At 38.0% G+C, this 26,026-nt stretch overlaps 1 protein-coding gene across 2 annotated transcripts in view; it reads left to right on the top strand.

Annotated features, from left to right (window-relative positions):
• The window catches only part of CAB39 (calcium binding protein 39), a 49,720-nt gene extending 24,039 nt beyond the window's left edge, over window positions 1-25,681 (top strand). For both annotated transcript variants that reach the window (XM_086618098.1, XM_086618099.1), the window contains 7 exons: window positions 6,657-6,821; window positions 10,704-10,822; window positions 13,740-13,908; window positions 20,572-20,631; window positions 21,242-21,307; window positions 22,129-22,272; window positions 23,110-25,681. In XM_086618098.1, coding sequence (XP_086474224.1) covers window positions 6,657-6,821; window positions 10,704-10,822; window positions 13,740-13,908; window positions 20,572-20,631; window positions 21,242-21,307; window positions 22,129-22,272; window positions 23,110-23,298 — 912 coding nt within the window. In that variant the 3' untranslated portion in view covers window positions 23,299-25,681. The remainder of the gene's footprint in view (window positions 1-6,656; window positions 6,822-10,703; window positions 10,823-13,739; window positions 13,909-20,571; window positions 20,632-21,241; window positions 21,308-22,128; window positions 22,273-23,109) is intronic.
• The last annotated feature ends 345 nt before the right edge of the window (window positions 25,682-26,026 follow it).

Raw genomic sequence — 26,026 nt, 5'->3', positions numbered from 1 at the left:
GTAGCTGAAGATTATTTTGTACCATTTGCTTCTTGCTGGCCTTTGACGCCGTACCTCTGTCTTCTTTAAAGACTTTATGTGAGGCTGCTGCTTTGACAAGAAATAACATGCTAAGCCTCTAGAGTTGTTTCTCCTGTGTCAAATAAAGCAACACATTCTGCTTGAAGGAGAAAAGAATGCAACTCATGTTTACTAGGTTAAACGTGAGGAGGGTTAAATGCTGACATTCACAAGATTGAGCTGGGTTCAGTAGTGCTGGCCTCTGTCATCATTGTTATTCACAAAGGAGACCAATTCATGGATCTGAAGATTCACAACACCAGTGTCCACATCTCCATACAGAGGTTCTTCAGGAAATCGTTGTTTCATTGGCAAGCCGAGACTTCCATGAGCGTGACTGTGGTTGTGGCAGTTTATCTCAGGTTGATGCTGGTTTGATAGAGAAAGTTCTTCAATATCTTAAGGACCAGACGTCACATCTTTGAGGGTACAGCTCTGATTAAACACCCCGAATTCATGCCCACTTCCTATCCAGTCTATGGAAATGACTGGAGTAACTTTGGAGTTAAAAAGGCAGCAAGAGTATGAGCAGTAGCCTTTATTAAAAGAGAAGAAAAACTTCTGTATGCCTGTATCTCAATATTTAGGCATCTTTTTATCTTCCCTACCCCTTTTATTATTATGATCCTTTCTACAATGTATAACTTTCCAACCTCCTTTGGAGAAGAATTCTGTGCTGATGAAAGGGTGAGTTCTGTGGCTAGTAGTGGAACAGAAATAGAAAAACTCACTGCACGTAAAGCACAAAAATTATTACCCTTTAGGAAAAGGAGAGAAGAATGCAGAGTTTTTCTTTTTTTATAACTCCATTTTATTAGTTATTAGACTTGTATAAAATACGATCGATCTCACTCACTCAGTAATTTGTGCTTTGTTGTTGCTGTTTCATCCAGGGGTGTGCTTTTGTAGCCTGTCAGATAGTAACAATGAACTTTCAAGTCTAAGCAGCGTGGTACATATTCAGTGTGGGTTACTGTTTGTGCTAAAGACAGCCTTTTGGGTGCAGGGAATACTTATTTTTCCTAAACCACTTTATTTCTTAAAATTAAGTACACACAGTTGCATATTTTCTATACTCTTGAACATAGGGAATTTGAAATGTGTATGTAGATTAGACTGAAAAAAATTTCAGCACGCATTGAAATGAACTGCATATTGCCAAATTTAATCGTTGTTTTAAATATTTCTTCCACAAAATGAAATTAATTGTGAATGTCCTTTTGTTTTATAACTTATGGCTGTCTGAGGTTCCAAAGACAAACCAGTACTTTTCTACTGCAGTACCACAGAGTTTTTAATATGTAGTTCACTGTAATTCCTACCATGCAGTAGCAGCACAATGCTGTTATGAAAATGTTTAGTTTGCTACTATGTAGAGGGTGCTCTTTGACAGTTTCCTAACACACTTGGAAATGCAGATTTGTAAGAAAATTAGACAAATAATTTTCCCTTTAAATTAAAAGTATAATTAATTGCTTTGAGCAGAAGACCTCAGTTTTTTTTCAGTGTTTAGACTGAAATTTAAAACCTTTAATATTCTGTAAGAGGAAGAAAAAGCCAAGTAAGAAAGAAAGATTATGAAAGATTGAACAGTGTGTTCCTGTATGTTCTGTAGAAGCAAAATGGAAGAGATTGTTCAAAGCAAAAGGTGTAAAACAACTGTAATGATCATGGTGCATCTTGTTCAGTTATGAAATGTTCTGCCCTATAATACTGGAAAATTTGTTTTGTAAGTAAAAATCTAAATTCACAAGTGAATTCTAGTTGCATGTTAATCTGCCTTTTTTTGAGCTCTCTCAATACTGGAGAAAAATTAACCGGGTAATTCTCCAGATCATTTTGAAATGTTACTTTAAATTTGTGTGACCTGCTTAGGAACTGAGATGTGAAGTGGCTGTAAGAGCTGGGCTGTGTCTCACTGCTGACGGTACCGCGACTCTGGCTGCTTGTTGGCTGCAGTCTTGTACTTAGGATAGAGGTGATGGTTTGCTGTCAGTATTTTGGAAGGGAAACTTGAAATAACAGGTGCTTCGTAACTGATGTGTTCATCACATGCTGTTAGTTTTCTATTACTTGTGTTTTTTCAGAAAAGGAAAGCTAAAAGGAAAGGGAAGCAAGACTCCTTTCATGTAAATGGGACCTACCCTTGATCTAGCCCATTAGTTAGTCTTTTATTCCTCCTCTTTGGCTGACATCAGCTTTTATTTTTAACTATCGGTTCACTTGGTTTGTGGCACACGTTTACTGTCGTGAAGGTAAATATTTACTTGTGTAATAAACTTGTTCTTCCCTACCCCTGACCTTGGGTTAACCTGCTGGTAACAGCTCCAGTTTTGACTTTCCGATAATTGTTTCAGCTGTGTTGTTAACCCGTGCAGGTTGGCTACTGCAGGCATGGTCAGTCTCTTCTGTAAGTTACTGGCTCTGTATGATGGACAGTATGTATGGGACAATGCAATATGCTATTTTGATTCAGCTGACCGACTGTCATATTATGTCATGTGGTCATAGGCGTAGATGAGATTTCATTCAGTGAGTTAATGTCATTTACAAAGCAGTAAAATTTTAAATTTGTTCTGCACATGTGTACAATTAATTCGTGGTTGAAAGAAGGCTAAGGGTTAAGTCGTGTGCCTTTCCTACTGCGTGGGGCTGTTACTCAGAGGGTAAAGCTGGGGCTTCTGGCAGTCATGGCTGAGAAAACATGCTTCTCTTCTCATTGACTTAGCTCTTTAATGATATTTTCATGCTAGATGTCTGATGAAAAATAGTGTAACTATTTTTGGCTGTTAAAATAAACTAGTGGCACTGATGTAGATGATAATGTATTTACAGAATTGCATGTTTTAGTAAGTGTTTTGAAATGCAGTCTATTTAAATAGAATTATTAAAATGGTGTTGGTTACTTATGATGGACACTGCTTTAGACTAGTGAAGATATTCACCAAGTACAGGCTCAAAAGTGCAGCTAGTTTACCGTTTTGATGAATGTTTTAATTGATAGTGCAATTAATGTAATATGTGGATAGAACTCCCAGCCTTAGCTCACCTTAAATATGTAAGGACTGATCACGTATTCTTGATCTTTTTTTTTACTTTCTGCTTTTTCTTGCCTTTTCTAAGTAAAGGCAAGTGTTGCTTCATTAAACTAAAGTGCTCCAGCTATACAAGTCTATATGTAGCATTTGGTATTTGAATTATATAGCATTTAACGAAGTAAATTTTGAGAATATCTGTGAAATACTCTAGAGACTGGAATAAACCATAGTGGTTCATAGCTATAAAGACATGGAACTGATTCTGATGTGACAATCATACATGTGACTTCATTGTGTCTAATTTTATTTTTAAATAATGCCTTCTTGTCTTTGATAAAAAATGGAGAAATAAGTATTTATTTTCTTTACATTACATTTTATATTTATAGTCTGCCTTGTGCTCAAATGTTATTGATTGTTTGGTGCCACTGACTTATTACAGAACTTTTCTCTAAAATTCAGGTTGCTCCACAGTTGCCTCTTCTCAGTACTGAGAAAAAAAAATAGATAAAAGATCTGTCTCCAGAGAGACATATAAAAAGATGTATAATATTTTTATATATATAGACTATATGTAGACTGTCCATTCTGTGTATATATAAAATATACTCTGCTTATATATTATATTAGATTTATATAGGTATATTTTATATATCTAGTGTCTGCTAATGCCACTTTCCCTTTGATCATGGGTTGTTGGGTGAACTTTATTGTGCATTTTGATTTTTCTCTATAGAGATTTTTTTTTTCTGTTAAAAGAAGGCACCACATTAAGCAATTATTTAGCTCTCAGTATCTCAGGAAATCTTGCAAGTAATGCTAGCTAGCCTTCTTTTGTCTTTTTTGAATTTTTGTTTCTAGTTTTTCACTTAGCTCTTAGCATTGATATTTAATACAGCATTATATTTTCAAGTGTAAATTCCATTCTGCATATGAAATAGCAAAAATAGCTCTGCACATCATGTATTTGGAATATGTTAGAGAGTTCATGGAATATAGAAGAATGGAGAGGTTCTCAAACAAGTTTGTAAAAATCAGTTTCTAGTCCTTTTGATGCTGAATTTTAGAGTTGAAGAGGAGGGAGCATAGAAATGTCAAGTGTAGTGCATCGAAAGACCTTGGTTGTTGATATAATGCGTTCAGAAAACCTCGTATTTCTGTTTGTATCCAGAAATGAGAGTTTGGCCTGAGTTGAAGTGAAACAAGCAAGTCTCTTTTTGTGATGAATGGTTAGACATTGGTACAAGTTGCCTAAGAGGTGATGGAGTGTCTCATTGTGGAGCTCTTCAGAGTGTGGCTGGCCATGAGCCTGATCAACCTGACAGGACTTTGAGATTGGCTCTGCCTTGAGCAGGTGGTTGGACCTCGATGGCCTCCTGAGGTGCCTTCCAACCTAAGCTGTTCAGTTTCTGTGTCTGTAACCATTACTTCCCACTAAAGCCGTATGTCATTCCAAGTTCAAGTGAAGCACATTCAGACAGTCTTAATAGTTGTGAAGAGCTTGGGAAAGAAATTGAAGTCCTGGTAACTCCTCTCGAAGTTAGTGAGTTATATGTTCTGTTAGGCCAGAAGACTTAGCTTTTTTTAAAAAAAACAAACCCAATGCTCAGTGTTTGGAAATAGTGTGTTTTTTTCTATCTGGTTTGTAAGCATTTCCATTACTAATGTCTTTCTCGAGGTGGTGGTGAGGGAGAGCCTTCCGGTGTGATTATTAAAGTTTTGGAGGGGCTGTTTTGTCTTCTGGGGTTTTGGTATGAAAAATTATCCACTGACATTCTTCTTAATTGCAGGCATGCTCTCAATATTGCCACTGTCTTACTTAAAGTGGGTACCTCCTTGAACCTCTGCCTTTCTTCCTCTTTCATCTTGCTTTCTAAATTAGTGTGCAGGGACAAACTGCAATAGAATTTTCGTTGCTGCTTCCCTTTTTCTTGGTAGCCAGTGCTGCAAAGGCTTCTCTTCATATCTCTACATTTTACAGATGTTCCTGTTCTTTTTCTAGTAAAGAGCTATTTCTTCTGAATTGTAAAGAAATAGAACAGTTGTGTGACATAATGCTACTTCAATATGATGAACTGGCTTTCTCATTGTACGTCTTCAGGAGCTGTCATGAATCTAAGCAGTCATACCGAGCACCTGCTTCTTGCTGTCTTACTAGCAGTGCACAGAAAATCCTTTGGAATTTCAATTAAGGAGGCAGCAACTGGGACTAGGAACTGCAGTTAGCAAGAAAAGGGAGACAGTGGGGAGTGGAAGGTTGTGGAGGAGCTAAAAATGATATGGAGCCTCCTTAAAGGTCATGGAATCCTTGCTTACATACCTAGCTAAGCTGGAATGGCTTTGACTTGAATAGTGCATGGGTCATGCTGATCTTAAGCCTCTCTAGCTATAACGCACAAATGAGAAGTCTTTACATACCCCTTATGAGACAGGCAATATCCGGAAAATTATCATTTTTTCACTTAATTAATTTTCCATGTCCTACCAGTCATAAATACTTCACATTAAAGTGTATGCATACCTTGTTGGCAGGTTCATCTAATTACTAAAAATTAGTGCAGTTACAAACCATTCATACTTTTTAGGCACGTGAAGAACTAATACAATATAATTAAAACAGCTGTTTATGATGATGATTTTCAGTGTTTTGTCCTCAAACTGCATAAACATCTATATTGAAAGGGGTAGTTCTTTTTTCTCCAAGATATCTGTGTTTTAAGATTCAGAAGTGGATGTTTAGAAGTGTTATTGTTGATTTTCATAATTATTTTTTTTTTTTAGTTTTACTCATGAGATAGCTTTGTTTCCACTGCTAAATGTTGCTCTAGCCTATCACAGCAACTTAGGAATTCCTTATGCTGGCTTCCTGAAGTGATAGGTCAGATCTGTCTGTCTTCTGTAAGATGGATTTCAGATGGGAAGCATCTTAGACTTTTGTCTTCTGTATCACTGTGTTCTTTTGAGTGCACCTCCTTCTGCGTCTTACTTATTGGTTTGTTCATGTATACTGAGATATTAAAGGAGGTCCTCTTTGGGGTTTTGTTAGTGGGAAAGGAAAAATTTAATTTCCATTGACTGGAATGGGAGCCTAGTAATTTGACAAAACTGATGAGTTCAAAATCTGTAGGAGGGGGTACATTTGGTCTCTCTGAGCGCTTCCCTAGAGACAGGCATATGTCTCCATGTCAGGTTTTCCAATCTGTTCCTGTGTACCCCTGTTTTACAGAACAGAAATTTTGTTGAATTCTTTTCATCCCACTGCTATTCTTCAGGGGATTTTTGAATGGGAAGTTTAAAGGCACTAAAAAGGAAGAGATTCTTAGTTTTGGTAACTTGTCAAAGAAATTGCGTGTGTCTTGCCTCTGTGCTTTTTTTTTAAATAACATGTAACAATCTTATTTGCAGAAAGATTATCTATTGTTTTTTAACAAGTTGTTATTTCCTGATATTTTTTTTTCCCCTTAATGAAAGTTTGCAGGTTACAAGAATAATAGAGTGTACAGTTACAAAGACAAATGACTTTGTGCTCTAACTGTATTCTTTTCCCATTTTCTTTAGGCCACTGAGGAAGTCTCAAAAAACCTTGTTGCCATGAAAGAAATCTTGTATGGCACAAACGAAAAAGAACCACAGACAGAAGCTGTGGCACAGCTTGCGCAAGAGCTGTACAACAGTGGTCTTCTTAGTACTCTAGTAGCTGACTTACAGCTAATTGATTTTGAGGTAAGAAAAGAAGTTTGACGTTTCTTATATTGTATATGCTAAAATAAACACATCTGAATTCCTGCTGCTGTAATTGGTTAAGGCATCTTTTGATCTTCAGCTCTTTTTTTCTGACTGAGACAAAACCATTCAAAAGAGGATTCATTGTTCCAAACTACTTAGAAAATTAAGCGTATATAGAATATGAAATCTCTGAATTTAGGCACATAAACCACACAAAATTGAAGTAGATAAACCTCTAATCCTGATGATACAGTTCTGTTAAAAAGTATGGAATAATTCTTCATTGTTGTGTTCACAGAAAGATTAATCTTTTAGTAGTAAGAACACAGTGAACACAAGCTATAATACTACAAGGCATGTCTATATTCTCATCTCGATAAATTACTTGGAAAAATAAGAGAATTATTGTAACGTTTATGAAGACTTTTAAAGATTTAAAGTAAGCTGTTAGTTTTAATAACAGTTCAGTATTTCTCTCTTTGGAAACAAGCGATGCAACATTTTTTCTGTGTTTTCTCATCTTTTTTCTGTTTGTTTAAAAAAAAAAAACCCTAAGTTTTTGTCAATTACTTCAAAGTAGCAATACTTATTTGTATTCAAGTGTATCTTTGTACAAACCTCTATCTGGTATTTGTCACCACATTATATGGAATAATTTAGCTTCCCAGTGCCATAGTGAAAAATCACCCCATTTAGTTAATAGAAATTTGCAGTACAATTGGGTTTCCCTGTTTTCCCTGAGGTCCCCAAGAAGCGTGTGGTTGTCTAGGAAAGGAGCCAAAACCCATGTATCTTGCTCCACAGCCTTGACCGTAAAGACCATCCAACTTAAGGTTGCCTAAAAATGATATTGTTCATAAACAAGTTGTTCACAATGCAAACACAACAGTTTAAAGTTCTATTGTTGTATGACATTCCAAAAACAATGACTTTCTTCCCTCTTCTTTCTCCACCCCACCCATAACTCCCTCTGATCTGTGTTTAATTGTAATACGGTGGTATTTTTTCCCTACCCACACAACTGTTTATACCAAATATAAAACATTCAGATTGTTAAGTAAGGAAGGAGACCTGGGAATGTTGAAATGTGGTGGCCTTTAATTGCTGAAGAAAGGAAATAATGAAATGTCATCTGGATTCTGCTGACCTCTGGATTCTTATCAGCTTGGTGTTTACTCAGCCCAGTTATTAGTGAAGGAAACCTTTATTATCTCCTGGTAATGAAGAATGATAACAATTTGTACAGGCTTACTCTCATTAAGGAGAGCTATTCATTTTATTCTAAGGGGACTTGAAAAGATTGCAAGTAGTTTCCTGCTTGTGGACTTTCTGCCACTTTGTTACACGAGGATATGACAGTTTCCCCTTGAGAGAGAACAAGTCATTCATGCTGCTTTCTAGGCTGGACTGTGTCTGCTTTTTAAGGATGGCATCTGGCAGGCTGTCCAGCTATTGTTGGTGCCTATAATTAATGTCAACACACCTGTGCTCCAAACCTGCACTAGCTTGCCAGCTGTTACACAGTCAATCAGATGTTGGCTTTGATATCCCAAATCTCTATGGCTAGGGGTTTACTGCTTTGGGAATGATTTCTCCTTTATTGGTTGAAATACGAACTTGAGTTCCTGTTGGCTCTTAAACTTGAAGAGTAAGTCTAGCGTTTATTCCTTCTGGTGCCTCACTGTATCTTAAGGTCATTCGTCATTGAAGTAAACGAAAAGTCATCATTTATTTTGGTCAAGAACTTTACTGTCATTCCTGAAGAAGGTTTCCTTGTAGAACAGGAGTAGGCAGCTAATTAATAGACAGGGACTGTTCACTCTGACTCTTAAACTGTCTCAAATGTGTTTGAATCTGAATAGTAGGGTAGAAAGAAACCCAGAAAAGTAATGAATTAATTAAGAAACTGTCTGACTGTCTTATTGTATGTGAAGGCTTGTTTAAAATTATATCCTTATCTGAAAGCTTTTTTATAAGTAATACAGTCATCACAACCATCTACTTACCAGTCTTAGAAACCTACCAGTTATCTCCCTGCTGATTTGTGCTAGTGTGTCTGCAGGAGAGAGGGTATCCTTTGTGGAACTGTTTTTTTTTTTGGTTCTTGTTTCAGGTTTATTGGGGGATTTTGTTTTTTAAATGCAGAAAAAACAAAAACGCCTTTTGCATAAGGGAGCCTGAATCCTTCTGCTCGGAAGACAATACTAGCACAGTGTCCCTCTCACCTCTCGCAGTCGTGACTATTGGCACAGGGTTCAGTGTCTGTTGGCCCTTGTTAGGCCATGAGATCACTTGGCAATATGTCCTTTTAACAATAACTAGCTTTGGTATTACTGTGTACCACTATCAGTTCAATTATGTGCATAATAAGGAAATGCTGTTCTTGCTGGTGAATCCAAAGCAAATTGTGAGATCCAGCGCGAAAATTGGCAATGTTAGTGAATGCGAGTTGATGACTATATTATGTGGAGTTTGAGTAAAGCAATTTCTGGAAACACTGCTCTACTCATTTCGGAACAAAGAGTTCTGGTGTTGCTTTGGGCTGGCTTTCAATGGAATTGTAATTGAGAAAACAAGCGTTTACAAACAAACTTTTATATCCTGAAAACAACACTCTAACAAAACTGTCCATGGTAATTCACAAACATGCCATTTGTAAAACTACAGTCCTCCTACATGTTTATAAACATTTGATATTTTTTTCTTAGGCAATCTTCTTGATGTTAGTTAGAAAACTGAAATAATTTTAAATAATTGCGTTTGTTTTTAAAATGCCCTGCATTTTCAAAAGCTTGCTGATGTTACTCAGGGCATTTATAGTACAGCTACAGATTGTCAGGAAACATTATTTATGTATTTGTGTATAACATTCAGAGAACCTTCAGGTGGAATTACTTAACAGGCCTTTATTTGCAAGTCCAGGCTTAGTACAAGTTTGCCTAGGCTTTTTCTGGATTAAATCTGGTAACACATAGTCCTGAAATTGTCTTTACGGCAATCCAAAATGGAAAGTAAATTTCAGAAAGCTGGCTTTTAAATGGTGCATGTGAATGACAGGGAAAAGTGCTTATATTTATAGTCAGCTTTTTGTTAGAAGTCCGTACCAGTTTACCATCTTTAGCCATGATCTGACAGAAGAAATAAATAAAAGATATGTATATATGTGTGTGTGTGTGTATGTATATATATATATATATATATATATATGTTCAACAAAGATAACGTTCCCAGCTCCCTTTATACTGTCTGGTGCTATCTTTATGGATTTTATTGTGTATAATCTGTGCTGAATTCCAGCGTCCTGGTCTTACTTATTCTTCTTTTGTCCATTGAAAAATGTGAGACTTGCATTTTGGGTCAGTGGATGATTTCTCTTTGTAGTTTGTATTTATTTACTTAGCTTCCATAAATTATGATTTTGAGTTGGGTGTTAACACTGCAGTCAGAAACGCTTTGCACACTTCTAATGGTGGCATTACGTGTTCCTAGGCAAGGGGAGAGGATAATGGAGTATTGAAGAAACACGCTTTCAGTCAAGAGCACAATTAAAAACATGTATGTTAGTAGCAAAAGCAAATACAAAACAAGCCCGGGAGGTTTATGCTACATAGAAATAATTGATGAAACATCAACTGGCTTTAGTTCTTGATGTAAATTACCCATGATCTGGCTGCAACATGATGTAATGTTTTGAGTGCTTTGGCATATTTGAAATGGGTATAAAGAAACAGAATATTTGATCTATTTAAGATCAGAGTAGAGAGGCTGACTGAACTGCAGAACTCGCACGGTATGAATGCATGAGATGATGTAACGTTTAATTCTTACCCTCCTAGTGGACTTGAATATTATGTGTTTAACTGCTGATGTTCTTGACAGGGCAAAAAAGATGTCGCGCAAATTTTCAACAACATTCTCAGAAGGCAAATTGGTACAAGAACTCCCACAGTTGAATACATCTGCACTCAACAGAATATATTGTTCATGCTATTAAAAGGGTATGTAAACTGTGAAGCGTAAATATGCTTTTTACATGAAGTAAGAAGTTTTAAATTCATGGACAAGTGAGTTCTGAAATGGTTTTTTTTTTTCCTTTACAATATGCTTGATATATTTTTGTGTGTGTGTCTTGGGGCCTGTAATTCCCCTAAGTAAAGGAAAATTTGAGTAATAAACCACCAAAAATATACTTCTGCATGAAATATGACTGAAAATTGAGAACTCTTAGTAACCTAAAATATTCTTACTGGAGTAATGCAGACGTTTTCAGTATACTACTTGATCCTATTTAAACTATTTCTTTGTGAACTTACTCGTTCATCAAGAGTTAAACGCTGTTTTTTTTCTTTTAACCATTGTCATTTCCAGTTTGCTGTCCTATTCCCTAGTCTTAGTTTGGTCTTAGACTTTTTATTCATAGTGCTTTATACTCCTATAGTGACGCAAATGCACCAACTCAAATCTGACCAAACAAGGAATGATTTGGGGCATATGGTGCCTGCCAGGCAGCTGTTTCTTCCTCTATTCTTGTGTTATCTGTTGTGCTGGGTATTAGAGAACCATGCCATACTTATTATGTGGCTGCACACGTAGAGCTGTGGATCTCAAACATGAAGGCAGAAAGGTGATGGTAACATTTTCATGCTAAAATAAGTTTGTTTTTTTATTTTAAATTGAGATTGTGCTCCCTCCATTTAAAAAGAATTGCTCATGTTTCTAATAATGCTAATGAAGAAAGTTCTGAAAATTGCAGTTCCAATGTGTTTGAGATAGAAAAATTAATCAAATGTTAATAAACCATTTAAAAAATAGTTATTCAAATATTAGTTTTATAATTTATGTTAAAGCTGCTGGATAAGCTTACTGCAGTTGATGAGTCCTTATTCCACGTACTGAGATAGCTAGAGGATGTGTGGAAAGGCTGAGCTTCTCAGTGAGATACTCGCCTGTGTCATGTTGGTGGCATTGAGATGTGAGGATAATCAATATTTTTAACATTTAAACAAGAAGCTTTATTGTATTTTTTCCTTTTCCCTCTCCCTCCTCCTAGTTCATAATAGTAGAGATGCTGACTAACCTGCCACAGGTGTGGCATATTCAGCTATTTTATTTAACATTTCTGTATTTACCTAATTTTAGCTGTGTAAGCCACTGAAAAATGGATCATACAAGAAACTTCCTTTGTGGAGAAAGCAAGAGTTTTACATCCTTTAGTTTTATGCTGACTCCAAAGATTTAGCACCAGTAACAGTATGGAATATTTGCTTCGATTTGTACGAGTACAAGATATACACTCGTCTGCCAGAAGCACTTTGGTTTGGGGTTTTTTACCCCCTACATTGTAGCCCTGATTTTGGGGGGAAGCAAGATTTAAATATTAGAGAGACAAAAGGATTATTAGTTGTGGCATAACATAAAAAGAAAATATTGATTCAGTACTACTTCAAAATAATTTACAGAAGGCAAAGACATTTGAGGTACAGAGAGATGAAACTACTTTCTCAGCATGCTCTCATTGATATGTGATTGAATGAGGATTGTAACACATTTGTCCTAAATCTTAGTATGCGTTGTCACTCTTCAGAGAGCATTATTCTGACAGGGGTTGTTGAAACGCGTTCATAAGTCAGGATGTTTGAAAAGAGCATTTAGTTAGCTTTCATGACTTAAACGTTACATGGGGTATCCAGCTGAGTCAAATTGATAGAAACTATGGTGTGAGTTGCAAAAAGTTCAGTAGTTTTCAAATCTCTGTGGCAGATTAAATGTATTGCAGGATTTAACATGAAAATTAGTTCATAAGAAAATGTTTTTGTATGGTAATATAGTTAATGCTTAGTATGCATAGTGATCTTTGCTCCTGAATTATTCTGGTGAATTTAAATTAGCTTCCCATGGCATAGGACGAAGGATTCTTTAGGTGGGAGACAGGAAGGTATATAAGAAGCTTTGACTGCTCCAGAACCAGGTAGGAATAACAGACGTAACTGTTCTGTAGACTGGGATAGCTTGTATTGCAGTGTGCTGAAATGCGTTGTTGGTTTGGAACGGCAGTCTCATCTTCATCCAGGATCCTAATGTTAGCTTCCTTGGGAAAACAAGAAGCCAGTAGCAAGTACAAAGGTGTGTTTCCATCAAATGTGTCTTAAACATGCTGTTGTGAGATTTTGACAACTGCTGTTGGCATATGCTAAAATCAGCTGAGAGAACTCTGTAGTATTTGAGCAAGAAAGCCTGCAATTTCTAAATGAAGCCATCAGGGGTGGCTTCATCTCTTCCATCAAATCAGTCATGGAAGTGTTCCAGAGGTCTCTTGTAAGAAGATGCGGATACTTGGCGAGAGGCAATTAAAGACTCGGATGCAGACATGTTCAATATTGTCCTTACAATCAGGGGACACTGTTGCCAATATTTCAAGCTTGAAGCCTCTAATGTGTAGAGTAGCCAGTGATGCTGAAAAATCATTTAATGAAAGAGGAGACATGAATTTATGTCCAGTGTTGATAACCCTTCATGCTCATGTATGGATAAGTTTGTGTCAATTGCTGTCATGTTTAAGCAAACAATTTTCATGACAGAAATCACTTACAGCTTTTTCAGATGTCTGCAATCCCACCAATGTTAAGAAAGAAAAATGCTTTTAAGTATGAAGCAAAAATTTTAGTCTTTTTTTTAGTCTTGTTTCTCATTTTGTGAAAGTTTATTTGTATTGACTATAATGTGGCATTTAACCAGCAAGATTTCAATAATATTTCATAGAAGTATTTAAAAGTGGAGTTTAATGCAGAAGTACCTCTAACTTTTTGAATATTTGCTTAGTTGATAGCACTGAAAACTGTAATTAGCAGTGTGGTGCTGCAATGCTAACTTGTGAAAGTGTTTATAAAGAATCTTTGTGGGTTTTTTGTTAAATAGGTACGAATCTCCAGAAATTGCTCTAAATTGTGGGATAATGCTTAGAGAGTGCATCAGGCATGAACCACTGGCTAAAATAATCTTGTGGTCAGAACAATTCTACGATTTCTTCAGATACGTGGAAATGTCAACGTTTGACATTGCTTCGGATGCATTTGCCACATTCAAGGTAATTTACATACAACATTTGAATTATTATTTCTGTAGTTCTCTGCTATGTGAACTCGGATGTGTGTTACATTCTTGGGCAAAACAAGCCTAGGGAGAGGGGAAAAAGAACAAGTGTGGTGCAAATGAGTAAGCTGAACGCTGTTCTTCCTTGTTTCTCAGCATGCAGGGCCTTCATTTAAATACATATCCTATTTTCTTGATAAGTTTTATTCTAAAAAGCAAGATTCAAGCTCTCATGCGTTAGCTGAATACATGTGCTCTTGCATGCCAGAGGCTTTTAAATCTATCTCTCCAGCTCTTCAAGCGGGCAAACTCCTTTTCCTTGTGGTACAAGCTTGAGTATATTTGATACTTGTCGGAGTGCAGATCCTTGAAGAGACTGCACGAAGAAAATCCTGTGTAAATAAGGACTGGAGCTCTAAAGTTAGGCCTCAAGGGCTGAATGCCCTTGAAGTTAAGGATAAGAAAACTATGCAGTATGATAAGGGAGTAGTGTTTGCTTAGAGCAGAGCTTCGCTAGGCGGGTACCTGTTTGAAATAAGCTGTTAAATATGACAAGCATATGTATCATCCAATAATGGTGTGGAAAAGGTGTGGTCTCAGGATTATTGGCAAATACTGTCTATATAAGCAATAAGAACTGCGCAATAAACGAGACTTCCTGCAGCTAACTCATATTGAGTCGTCTCAGTACTTCTCCAAATCCCTTCTCCGCATTATGGCGCCCGAACAGGGACGGGAAAAAAATGAGCTGGACTCATCGTTTCACTCGGGACATTTATTACTTGTTTTGAACGAGTGTTATTTTAGCGGAGAAGGGACGGCGACCTCAGGCGGCCCATCGGGGAAAGCCGGGCGGATCTACCCAGGCGGCCTATACAGGAAAGCCGACGATCCGCAGGATCCATTAAGGCGGCCCATCGGGGAAAGCCGTGCAGATCTACATACAGGCGGCCTATAGGGGAAAGCCGGAAGATCTGTAGGATCCACTGTCGCGGTAAGACGATGGAACAGGACGTTGCATTGTCGTTGTTGGGAAGCTTCTTCGAGAAGCGTGGATTAAAACTTGGAAAAAGATATTGGCCCCCCCTGATTGCAGGGGGGTATGCAAAAGATATTATCGGGAAACACGAAGAATTAGGAACCAAAGGAAAGAAGAAGTAAGCGACTGAAGAAAAAAAAAAATAAGCGACAACTGCCTCAACAGGAGGAGGTAAGCGACTGGGAACAATGGGAAGCATGGCTTTAACAGAACATAAGTCTGTAGTTAAAGTGCTGACAAAGTGCTAGAGAAAGCAGCACTATTAGCAGTTCTGACTTGATAAAACTCCCGGTACTCCTGGTTTGGGTATCAGCCCATGTACCGGAGGCAAGCTCTTCAAATATATACATGACAAGGACTTGGGACACTATAGACGTTAAACTTTGGCGTGCAGCCACCTGTGGGGATGCTGCTGGCCTGGAAAAGTCATCATCGAATCTTTTGATCCAGGGCCCCGAACGAAAGACAGACTTATTTCTTTCCCCCTCTTCCAACGAAGTCGGTACACCGGCACCCCCGCGCCGCGCCGCCCACTGCGCCCGGCGGCGCCCCGGGGACGCCGCTGCTGCTGCCGGCCGGGGCCGCGGGCGGCGTTTGCTTCGGCGCTGCCGCCCGTGCGCGGAGCGAGCCGCGGCTGGACGGGACGGAGACGCGCGGCGGGCCCCGCTGCGCCGATTCGTTCGCAGCTGATGGTCCCTCGGCGGGAGGGGTCGGCGGCGGTTACGGAGCGCGAGCGGCCGGAGCTGCGGCAACAACAACAACAACAGCAACAACAACAAGGGGGGGCCGGCACAGGGCCGCTGGGTCGTCATCGCCACCCTGCCCCCCCGCCCGGCTGAGGCGAGGGAGGGCTGACCCCCCCCCCCCCCCCCGCCCCCCCCCCCCCCCCGCCGCTGCTGCCCCCCCACCTGCCGGCCGCGCCTGGCGAGCGGCCGCTTGGCCCCGCCCCCCCGCCCGGCTGAGGCCCGGGGCCCAGGTTGTACCGAGAGACAGCGCATCGTAACTTGGATCATCTCGATCGGCATTGCGGGAAATAACTAATCCTTTTCTGTTCCAGCAATTTGAACAGTTAATATCAGTGTTGCAAAACCATAAACATGCATATTCCATTGTACATCTGCGAGCGCACACCACGCTGCCAGGGCCTATAGCAGAAGGGAGCAGGTGAGCTGAGCCTCTCACGAGTGCAGCTCTGGTACCAAACTCGCTCATGCAGGCAACATCTTGCATGACTGCTACCATCAGAATGCTGATGCTATTAGGTGACAATTTGGTATAACAACAGAGCAAGCCCGCTCAATTGTACAATTGTGTAGTACCTGTCAAAATACGATCGTGCCACCAGTGAATGGTGTTAATCCTCGTAGTTTACGCTTGCAGGAACTTTGGCATACACTTCGTATCAGACATATGTATTTTTGTCATCATAAGATATTGAGCATGTTATTGGTATTCCTTACAATCCTACTGGACAACCGATCATAGAATACACACATGGTACTTTGGAGAATATGCTTTTAAAACAGGAATGATGGGGAAATCTCCCAATGAAACAATAGCTAAAGTGTTATAGGTGTTTAATCTCTTAAATCGAGAGCTAAATATTTTGGGATGAATAAAATGTCACTCATGTCAAAATCAGGCACAGGCAGGGTTACAGCAAGTAGCTTTCCAACAACTGACTGAACTGACTAAGAGAGCATTAAGACATGTCCCTGATTTTGGGGACAGGGGAGGCTTCCTTTGCTTCCATGCGGCAGGGAGCACAGGAACCTTATGAGCATTTCTTTGATCAGCTACAAATGGCAGTTCAGAGATAAACAGAAAATCCGGCTACTGCAGATGTGTTGGTATTCCAGTTAGCCATTGAAAATGCTAACACAGGCTGCCAACAAGCTCTTGATCTTATCGGAAATCGGGCAAAAACGATTGCAGATTTAGTAAAGGCGTGTCACAATGTGGGCTTGAAACACTATAAAGCAAAATTTTGGGAACCAGCTAAAATCATTGCAGCTTCTATATTTGCACCAGGAGTTGGAGTGGCACAGGTGTTAACTACACTGAATAAGTTGGGTTGTTGGCTTGCAAAACAAACTAATGCTACAGCTTCTGCTTTATCAATGCTCTTAATTGACAGGATGGTTAAAATCTTTAGTAAAGCAGACATTATATTGCTAGTAGTTCTTTTATGCATAGTAATAATCATCCCCTGTCTATTGTCACGCTCCCAGCAAACGGTACAGAGTACGGTTCATCAAGTAATGGTCACAGAAAAAAAAAAAAAAAAAAAAAAAAAAAAAAAAAAAAAAAAAAAACAAAAAAAAAAAAAAACAAACAAACAAAAAAACCAAAACAAAAAAGGGGAATTATGGAATCATACACACAGTTACAGTTGGGGTTTGACCTTGATGATTTAAGCCTGTGCTCTTTTCTGAAGTTGGAAAACACCGATAACAAGGATGAGAAAGAAAAAGGGAGTGTGAACAGCTGGTGCAGGGAGTGTGAGAAGTTGACATGGGGAGTTTGGGAAGTTGATATAGAGTGTGTGAGAAAATGATGTTTAGCTTAACAAGTAAAAAATAGCTCCTTTTTAGGCATAGCCAATAGTAAAATTAAAATAGGTGCGTGCACTATTGTTTGTAATCAATCACAGTTGGGCGAGGGCCGCATAGACACATCGTGGCTAGAGTAATAATCTATAAAAGCTGCCTGTATAACAACAATAAAGGCCACTCTGCTATCACAAAAGAATTTTGGACACAGACAGTCACAGCTGCACAGCCTCCTTTAACAGTAATCATTAATGGGAAGGCTTTTCTGGCCTAGTTGACACAGGGGCTGATGTATCTATAGTGAAAAATCCTGACTGGCCGCCCTCTCGGCCTCTGATACAAGCCCTGGCAGCTGTGATCGGAGTAAGTGGAACACAGATCCCACAGCAGAGTGCACAGACCTTGTTAGCAGTAGGCCCAGGTAACAAACAAGCTATTTTGAAACCATATGTTTTTGATGTCCCATATACATTATGAGGTCGGGCTTTGTTGAATCACTGGAATGTGATGCTAACCTCAAATTTTTAGCACGTCACTGATGTCCAGCCCTGACTCAAGCTGGCAAGCCGGTCTGGGTCGATCAGTGGCCACTAAAAAGCGAGCGGCTGGAGTGAGCTCAAAAATTAGTCGACGAACAGCTCAAATTAGGACATATAATTCCCTCCACTAGCCCATAGAATACTCCAATATTTGTTATCCCAAAGAAATCAGGAAAATGGAGATTTATGTTAAAAGATTTAAGAGCTATTAATGCAATCATTTCACCAATGGGTGCATTACAACCGGGTGTACCAAATCCTACTATGATTCCAGAATGTTAGCATTTGATGGTGATTGATTTAAAAGATTGGGTTATTTCACCTTTTTACTTTTTTATTTATTTGCACCCTAACGATTGTCCTAGATTTGCCTTTTCAGTTCCAGTGCTTAACAATGAACGACCCATGCAACAATATCATTGGATTGTACTGCTTCGAGGAATGATGAATAATCCTACAGTTTGTCAATTGGTGGTAGACGATGCTCTCTGTCAGGTCAGACAGCAGATCAAGCTCAGCAGATTGTATGTGCCTGCCCTGACCGTCAACGTATTGTGCCTTCAAATACTCCAGCAGGAGTAAATCCAACAGGTTTATGTGCCAATGAATTATGGCAAACTGATATTACTTATAGTCAATCGTTTAATCGATCTATATATGTGCATGTAACTGTTGATATGTTTTCTGCCTTTGTTGTTGCTACTGCTCACACTGAAGAAAACCATGGGAGTACCAAAGAAAATCGGGACAGACAGTGATCCAGTATGGTGCCTTTTTACAGGATTGGGGAGTGACGCACACTACCAGTATCCCTCATTCACCTATGGGACAAGTGGTTATTGAATGAATTCATTTAACATCAAAACAAATACCTAAAAAAAAAAAAAAAAAAAAAAAAAAAAAAAAAAAAAAAAAAAAAAAAAAGGGCAGTCTTCCGTATATTTCCCCACAAGAGTTAAATTTATTAGGATAAAATTTGTAGGTAGTGCCAGCAACAACCACGTTACACAAACATGTGTTGTTTTAATCTAAGTGACCATGGTGAGTCCATCCACAAACAATTGCAATGGCTTGGAGAGCATTCGGGGAGAATTGTGGTAGAGGATTGTATATTGATATGTAAACTGTCTTTATGTTTCTTATGATTTAGTATATTACGTGTGTGAAAGTTGCTTGTATATATGCTTTGTGTCTTTTCTCCGATCGGAAGGTGTATGGATTCCACCCGTAGCTACTGGAAGGAAAAGCATTGACTGGTACCAAATTAATGACAAAGAATTACAAACTAGACTTAGTTGTGAGCACGTAACTTTGAAAAGAGAAGCTAGGAGGATTGTTATTGAACAACATGTTGCGATTTGCAAAATCCGCTGTTGGCCAGCAGAGCACATACTGGGCAGCCTTGTTGCACGCACTGGCCACGCGTGCGGCAACGCCGTGTCAGTGCCTTTGTCATAGACTCTGCTGAGGGTGTAAAAGGGATGGCTCAGAGCGGAGCGGAAAGAGGCTGCAGAGCACACTGTGTGGATAAACAGGGGACGCCCTGAAGGTGCCGTGCCTGCCTCTCTTCTCTGCGATGACCCTGCCGACTGACACCCTCCTGCTCAGTGGAATCTTGGATATAGCGGAAATAGTAAAGGCCTCAGAAAGGGAAGTAGTATGCTAGAAACTGCTTTGCAAGGCTGTACCAAAACAACATGCTAGTAACTGGGGTTGACGGTCTCGTGCACAGGGTTTTCTTCGTGCAAGAAAAGAAAGGGGGATTTGTCGGAGTGCAGATCCTTGAAGAGACTGCACGAAGAAAATCCTGTGTAAATAAGGACTGGAGCTCTAAAGTTAGGCCTCAAGGGCTGAATGCCCTTGAAGTTAAGGATAAGAAAACTATGCAGTATGATAAGGGAGTAGTGTTTGCTTAGAGCAGAGCTTCGCTAGGCGGGTACCTGTTTGAAATAAGCTGTTAAATATGACAAGCATATGTATCATCCAATAATGGTGTGGAAAAGGTGTGGTCTCAGGATTATTGGCAAATACTGTCTATATAAGCAATAAGAACTGCGCAATAAACGAGACTTCCTGCAGCTAACTCATATTGAGTCGTCTCAGTACTTCTCCAAATCCCTTCTCCGCAGATACTGATGCTTTGTCTGGGGAAATTTTTTTGAGGCCAAAACCATCTGAGTATATGGGACTATAAGTATAATATTCATCAGTGTTAACTAGTGGGTCTCGACCTTGGTTGTGTGTAGTTCTGTGCAGAGCATAGCCTTGATCCCCAAATGGCATTCATCAGTGGTAGTTCCACAGGCTATTTACCTGCGTGAATTAACATAACACATAGCAGACCTTTCCTAAGTGATGCCAAGATCCTTAGCAATGTTCTGTAAGTGCATTCATGTCCTAAATGTCTTTGTTTAACAAAATAGCAAAGTTTTCTATTGGGCGTCTTACGTGTACTAACTGTTTAATGAGTGTATACATGTATTGTTTAAATATTTTAATGAAAATGTTGGGTTTGTGCTCTCTTACAGGATTTACTTACAAGACACAAGTTGCTAAGTGCAGAATTTTTGGAACAACATTATGATAGGGTGAGCAGATACGTTTAATATTCAGAATTTTCTATTGCTGAAAAAAGTCAGTATTTTCATACCTTGTTTAGCCTCAATTTTGGAAATATACATGCAGTATTAAACCAATTGAACTTACAGTAATTTCTGCTGAGCAGTAAGATTAAGATCAAAACCTTGTGTTGAATGAAGAAAGGTGTAAAAACAAGAGAAGGCAGCAGCAATCTAGTTGTGTGAACACCAGATTTTTCTCCGCTAGAGGGAACCATTTCCTTGTCTTTTTCTTTTGTCTGTGTTAAGCCAAAACAACCAAACACTACAAGATAGCCCTCCTTCACTTGCTCGGGACTGCCAAAATTAATGAACTATTATAGTTTAAGAAATAATGATATAACTACTTCCACTACATTGCGATCTAAACATTAAAGGCTCCTAAAAGAGTAAATAATGTTTTTTGAAAGCATATACAATGTTTAAACAGTAGTGACTTAAAGGAATCTACTGAGACTTCAGATTTTGTTTACATTTTTGTTATGGATTTGCATCTCCTCCAGTTTGTTTTAATCATTTGGAAGAAGAGTGCATATGACACTTGGAAAGTTCCTGACCCTTCTCTTTATTCTGTGTTTAGTTCTTCAGTGAATATGAGAAGTTACTTCATTCAGAAAATTATGTGACAAAGAGACAGTCACTTAAGGTAAGACAGTTTTATTTTCTTCTTAAATGCAAAGTTAGAGAATCCCTTTAACTTCAAGGTGCGTTGACTTTAATTGAAATGGCTTCAGTAACTGCCTTGGAGGGTGTTTTCTTTTTCATATGTTTTAATTCTTGAGATCAGCTAGTTTTCTTTAGTCCAGTCCTTCCATTGTTTTGTGTCCAGCATACACCTCGTCGTTTTTCTCCCTATGTGGAAATGGCTGCATGCAAGTGTGCTTATTTTTGTGTTTTTTTTTTTTTTTCCTTCAACAAATCTGGACTCATTTAAATAACTTAATAGATTCACAGGATGTCACTAGACCAATACCAGTCTTAAATTCAAGTAGGTCAGAAATAGCGAACGTAAATCCAATACATAACGTGTAGGGTGGCACTTGTAGGCAATATCCTTTTACTCCCTTCTGGACAAAGATGTTAGCAAATGAAGTGTAAATAAATTATCATTTGAAGTACAGACTTTTTTTTAAACGTATTCTTATTGGTGATGTATAGCTTCTATATAAATGAAAAAAAAAATGAAATCGTAGGAGAAAAAGAATTAAAAAGACTTTTTTCAATTCCAGTTCATAACAAGGCGGGGAACAAAAGGTGATTTTTCATATTGGGAAAAAGGAGAAACTGCATCATTGACATGAGGAAAATGCACCCTGCACTTAGAAATTCAGCTCATTTGAGTTCTGTTGTTACTATATTTATAGACTGGTGTCAACTGCACAGTGTATTTGAAAGCATTTACAAAAAAGCTGTTTCTTATGTCCAATGTCATTTAGTTTTTCATTTGAGCATGTTTTCCATTTTTAGCTTCTTGGTGAATTGTTATTGGACAGACACAACTTCACAATTATGACGAAGTACATCAGTAAACCTGAAAATCTCAAACTAATGATGAACCTTCTACGAGACAAGAGTCGTAACATTCAGTTTGAGGCCTTTCATGTGTTTAAGGTATGTTTAAAAAAACCTCACAATAAAACAAACAACAAAAGAACCCACCAGAAGTTTAGTTGATTAAACTGCTTAGCTGAGCCTAAATGAAGCATAGTTTAATGTCTGCTAAGTCTTTGAATAAAGAGAGAGCTGGTATTTGTCTTTATTATGATCCATCTTTACAAACAGCTATCTTTGTATCTTTTGAAAATTGTTTGGAAACTACTGAGGGACTTGCGCATGATTGTCAGTCTAATCTGTCTTAGAAAATTTTGGAATTAAGAAAGATGAAGTGCAGTAAGATAAGGAGGAATGCATGATTTCATGTGAAATGATGACACATCTTGGAGTTCAAAAGTGTTTTCATTATGAAGGGTAGCACTATTTTAGTCAAGTCACCTAAATTTCAAAGCCTAAATTGTAGTTTGCACATTATAACAGATAGCTTCTGACTCTGCAGCAGACAAGCAAATAGCTAAGAACTTGGTGATATGATGTGAGGTATAAAAGTTTTCAGTGACCTTTAAGATACCCATCTGGTGCTGTATATAATATGAAGCCATGCATTTGCTACAGAATTTAACTGTGAGATGCCTTCAGTGGCTTCTGCAGAAGATGTTGTGGCTGATCACCTCCCACAAATCGAATTTACTTTGGTAATGGTGTTCAGCTTCTGTTCAAATTAAAAGAAAATGACTCCATTTTCTTTAAAACTTGCATTTGCTCCATTGTTTTTTCTGGAATAATTAAAACATTTGAAGTTAACCGTCGTCACTGTTTTGTTGGGTAGGTTTGTTTTTTAACTTAAGCTTCTGTTTCCTACTATTATGCTAAATGCTTTTTATTCTCTTGCAGGTGTTTGTAGCCAATCCTAACAAGACACAGCCTATATTAGACATCCTTCTAAAGAACCAGACCAAACTTATTGAGTTCCTCAGCAAGTTTCAGAATGACAGGACCGAGGATGAACAATTTAATGATGAGAAGACCTATTTAGTTAAACAGATCAGGGATTTGAAGAGACCAGCACAGCAAGAAGCTTAATCTCCAATAAACCCTTAAAATATTAAACCCAAATTCAGCATTTGCTGTTAGATATTCAGCATCAGGCACTCTTATCGATTCATGAGGAACATTACTGCTAATCTGCTGTTCAGTGAACGGTTTTTGTTTTTCTTTTTTCTTTTTTAGTCCAAGTTGAAAAACATAGCTGCTGCTTTCTTGCACAATGTGGACTTTCTTGATATTTGTGTCATTTCAGAATTCAAAGACACTGCTTGTTTTAGGAGTCCTGAAAAGAAAGATTCTAGGTTCATGAAAGCAAACATATAGATATAGTTTGGTTTAGGAGAGAAGGTATTAAATGTAGTTAAGTAACAGGTTGCATGCTTGCAAATCCGAATAAATCTGTATGTTTGCACTTACCTTGTTTGAGATATGAGCACAATGTGACCTGTGCATACCTGGCACCATAGCATAAGATTATATGCCTTGATTAAAAAAAAAAAAATGTGCAGTGCTTTATTTGTAATCAAAGGGGAAATGTATCTAAGATGTGAGCTTATTGGGAAAAACCGTTGTCTTGCAAATAAACTGATACTGAAACTTAGCAACTTTTAAAAGAGTGAAATCTCAAGGTTCATAAGGAAAATGTATATATGCCTTTCACTGCTTTATAGATTTTTTTTTTGACATGATTTGATTTTTCTGAGAATTGACTTGTAAACTTGGAAATATGTTCTAAGGATTTTTGTTAATTTTACTTTAAAGATATTTCAGACAGTAGACCTAGCAGTGACATTTTGCATTTCATTTCAACAATGCTTGCTGATTTCTTTTGTATATAACTCCTAGGCTGCTCATTTCTTTAAAATATGATTTAATTTGTACAGCAGAGGAATGTTATTGTATTAGTCTGTAACTATTACCTAATATTGAGTTTTGCAAAACGAATGCTCATATGTAATTGAATACTTCGGATCACTTGGAAACGCTGATTTAACAATCTTAAGTACTGCAGCATTAAAAAGAAAAAAAAAAACCCTAGCAAATTCCTTGTATTCACTTATCTAATGGGGTGCCGTCAATTAGGATAGGCTGAAATAGAGAACTGGAACCCTTTATACTACATTATTACTGGATAATATTGGCCTTATTCAATTAAACTAGCATTGTGCTCGCCAGCTCTGCAAATGGCAAAGATTGTGCTAAATTAATATCGATTCCTCTTACTGTTTGAGAGCCTGCAGTGCATCATTTCTTTCTTACAGTAAATAACTCAATATAGTAGTTGTGAAAGTGAATGATTTAATTCCCTCTGACTTCAAGAAAAAATTTCATAAATGTCCTAGGGTAACAAAATGATTTCATTTTGTTAATTTTGTTCTTTAATGCTGCAAACTATCAGTATTTATAAAAACAAAAAACCCAACTGATTTTGCACCATGTTTTTGTTACTGTGACCATACGAAAGGAATCTACTAAATATTGCTAAATGATGTTATTAAAATTGTATCTATCCATCATATAGTAACGCTAAGATCACAACCAAGCAAACTTGTGAATTGGAGTCTGAAAGTTCAAATTCTGCATGGCTGAATCTGATCGAGACTGCTATAGAAAATGTGTGTTGCTTCCTGTCCTCTTCCTAATTAAAATACTTTGCAGTCAGCAAGATGAAACTCCTAAGTGATGTTCAAGCTGATTCATAAGCCTTCACCAGGGAAGTCAGATAGCTCCAGAAAATTGAGTGGTTTTGCTCAGTTGTTTAAAACTGCTTTTAACATTATAATTGGTCTTTTAAAGGTTCTTAACCTGTCCTTTACAAACTGATTCATTTTGCCTACAGGAAGGGAAGTAGCTTACTCCTACGGAAGATCACTCGCGCAGGCAGGCAGAGTTGGCCATGAGGTGGTATTATAGTTCAGTACTAACAATGTGTATTTTGGTTTATCATAGCTGAGTGGAGGAAAACATTATTTGCCAAGTTACTCACCATGACATGTAAGGCTTCCTCTTTAGGAAAATGTAGACGTGCTAAAGATTTTTGTATGTAAAGAAGTGAAAACATTTGGACTGGGATAGAGGTTACTCTGTATTGGGCCTTGGAAACAATGGCTATGGTGACTTTTTTAGTATGTGGAAACATTTGAATGTTGACTTTCGAAAAGAAGTTGTATTTAAATTAAAGCTCATTTGACGTGCTCTTCATATTAAAAAACTATTGTTCTGGAAGTGGTTTCTTACCTGCTTGAAGGCTTAAGGGTATTACTAAAAGTTATTTAAATGTGAGCTCTTTTTTTTGTTTTGCCTTTTTTTTTTTTTTTAAATAAGAGATGTATACAATTGTAATTCTACTTCCGTGGTAGCATTTCATTTCTTGTGAGGAAAATGCGTTTCTTATCCAAAAAATCTGGCTGGCCCCATAATTTAAATTGAAATAAAATTTTGAAGAAAAACGTGTGTTCTTTACTGTGTTACTGAAGAGGATGAGTTTCTTGTGGATGTGTGACTGTTCTGCTTTATTGTCTTAGAGGGGTTGAGCTTTCTTACTTTTAAATGTGAAATAATTTTAAATCATTAAAAACTTCAGCTTGCAAAAATATTTTTAAGAAATTAAGACAAAGTGCTGTGTAAGAGATGTAATCAACTATTGGTAGCCTGTTTGCCTATTTGTAGCATTATTTGCTGATTCTGCTCCTTTTTTGCATGACCAAGGGCAAAGAGAGGAGGTGCTGTTTCCTGCATCGCTTCTGGAGATGGGACCTGATAG

The sequence above is a fragment of the Tauraco erythrolophus genome, chromosome 11, assembly GCF_009769465.1.
Source record: "Tauraco erythrolophus isolate bTauEry1 chromosome 11, bTauEry1.pri, whole genome shotgun sequence".
NCBI lineage: Eukaryota > Metazoa > Chordata > Aves > Musophagiformes > Musophagidae > Tauraco > Tauraco erythrolophus.
This window is presented reverse-complemented; position numbering and strand designations above follow the sequence as displayed.